This window comes from Myotis brandtii, unplaced genomic scaffold (genome assembly GCF_000412655.1).
Source record: "Myotis brandtii unplaced genomic scaffold, ASM41265v1 scaffold59, whole genome shotgun sequence".
Classification (NCBI taxonomy): domain Eukaryota; kingdom Metazoa; phylum Chordata; class Mammalia; order Chiroptera; family Vespertilionidae; genus Myotis; species Myotis brandtii.
In genome coordinates this window covers 1,033,367-1,034,893 of record NW_005370223.1, presented here as the reverse complement: position 1 = coordinate 1,034,893, position 1,527 = coordinate 1,033,367, and the positions used below count along the sequence as shown (strand labels likewise).

General features: G+C 57.8%; 1 protein-coding gene across 3 annotated transcripts in view; it reads left to right on the top strand.

Moving 5' to 3' along the window:
* Positions 1 to 654: 654 nt before the first annotated feature.
* Positions 655 to 1,527, top strand: part of CCNE2 (cyclin E2) — an 11,645-nt gene continuing 10,772 nt past the window's right edge. For 2 of the 3 annotated variants that reach the window (XR_001364607.1, XM_005879235.2), the window contains exons 1-3: positions 655 to 710; positions 810 to 906; positions 991 to 1,047. Coding sequence is in view for 2 of the 3 variants with exons in the window: in XM_005879235.2 (XP_005879297.1) it covers positions 697 to 710; positions 810 to 906; positions 991 to 1,047 (168 nt within the window). In the remaining variant the exon portion in view is untranslated. The remainder of the gene's footprint in view (positions 711 to 809; positions 907 to 990; positions 1,048 to 1,527) is intronic. The other variant, XM_005879237.2, reaches the window with a different exon arrangement.

Here is a 1,527-nt window from a genome sequence, read left to right as displayed (position 1 = left end):
AGCCCCGGGAAACTCCCCTCGGCTACGGGCTTCTCTCCCACCCCCATTTGGGGAGCCATCCCGCGGGAGAGGATGGGTGCCTGGGTCCCCTTCACGGGGAGAAAAGTCCCGAACAGCAGTTCCCGGTCTTTAATTAACAACCTCTTTCTTCCACTGTCACCCCCACCTGGAGCTGGGGTCCCGGCGCCCCTCTCCGCGACGGGCAGGCCCGGGTGGGGGAAGGAGGCTGAAGGGCGCGAGCAGCCCGCTCCCTCCGCCCCTTGCCGCCCCGCCACCCCGCTCTCCAAATTGGCGCGGAACCGGCTTCTCCACAGCCTCTCGCGGCGCAGCCGGGACGGAGGGAGTGGGGGCGCTCTCACCCCACTCGTGGGGGAGGGGAGGGTGCAGAGAAGACCCATTTGGGGAGACCTTCCTGCGCTTTCGGGGTGCTGGGGTGTGCTTTGTAAATACTTGAAGACTCCACTCGCATCCTGGCTGTACAGTCGGTGGGGGAAATGCAGGCTTGTGTCCAAAATTGACGCCATGAGAGAGCGAATGTGGTGCCGGACAGCAGGGCTGGGGGATGTCGGACCACCGCCGGGGGCTTCGCTGCAGCCTCCGGGTCGGCGTCCACTGGGCACTCGGAGAACGGGATGGCGATGTGTTTGACTCGTTCTCTCTCTCCCCTCCAGAGGTTTCCTACACCTGAAGAGAAGGATGTCAAGACGCAGGTAACATTTTTTTGTCTTGGAGATATGTTTCCGTGTTAGCTGCGGCCTTTGAAACGCATGATCTACTAATTAAGCATTCTTTTTAAAAATCCACCATAGCAGCCGTTTACAAGCTAAGCAGCAGCCCCAGCCCAGCCAGACCGATTCCCCCCAAGAAGCCCAGATAATTCAGGCCAAGAAGAGGAAAACAGCCCAGGTGAGTTAAGGGGAGCGGAGAGGAGAGGAGAGACGAGACTGCTTGCTGGGACCTAGTGTAACAGCCGCCTTTTCTGTTTTTCAGGATGTCAGAAAGAGGAGAGAGGAGAAGGTCGCCCAGAAACACCAGTATGAGATTAGGGTAATGCAGAACCGGGCGGGCTGGGCTTGGCTTTGCAGTAGGTTCGCCTGACACTGTTACCTGCTGCCCCTAGAGGTCAGCAGGGAGGCGCTTCTCTTAAGGGCGGTTTGTATGTGCCTGAATCCTGCTCAAGTTTGCCTTGAAGCAGCTGGTTCCTCTTTGTGAATTCCTCCTCGGAGCTGAGCTGCCCAGTGCACCGGGCCCGCCTGATCTGCCCCATGTACTGCTCTTTGTTCCCCTGTGGCTAGAGTGGAGGGTCCTCATAGCTGCTCCTTGAGGCGCACATAGGATGCGAGGTCACGGACACCTGGCACCCAGCCCTCTGCTACCCAGGTCCTCCTGTGTGTTGTAGAGGAAACTTTAGAGACAGTGGCTCTTTGAAGCCAGCATTGATTGGGGGAAAGGGGCCTTTAAGTAGGACTTAATTGATCCCACTTGCCTCCATTTTTAAGGTTTTGCCTGAAAGTAATCTAAGGTATC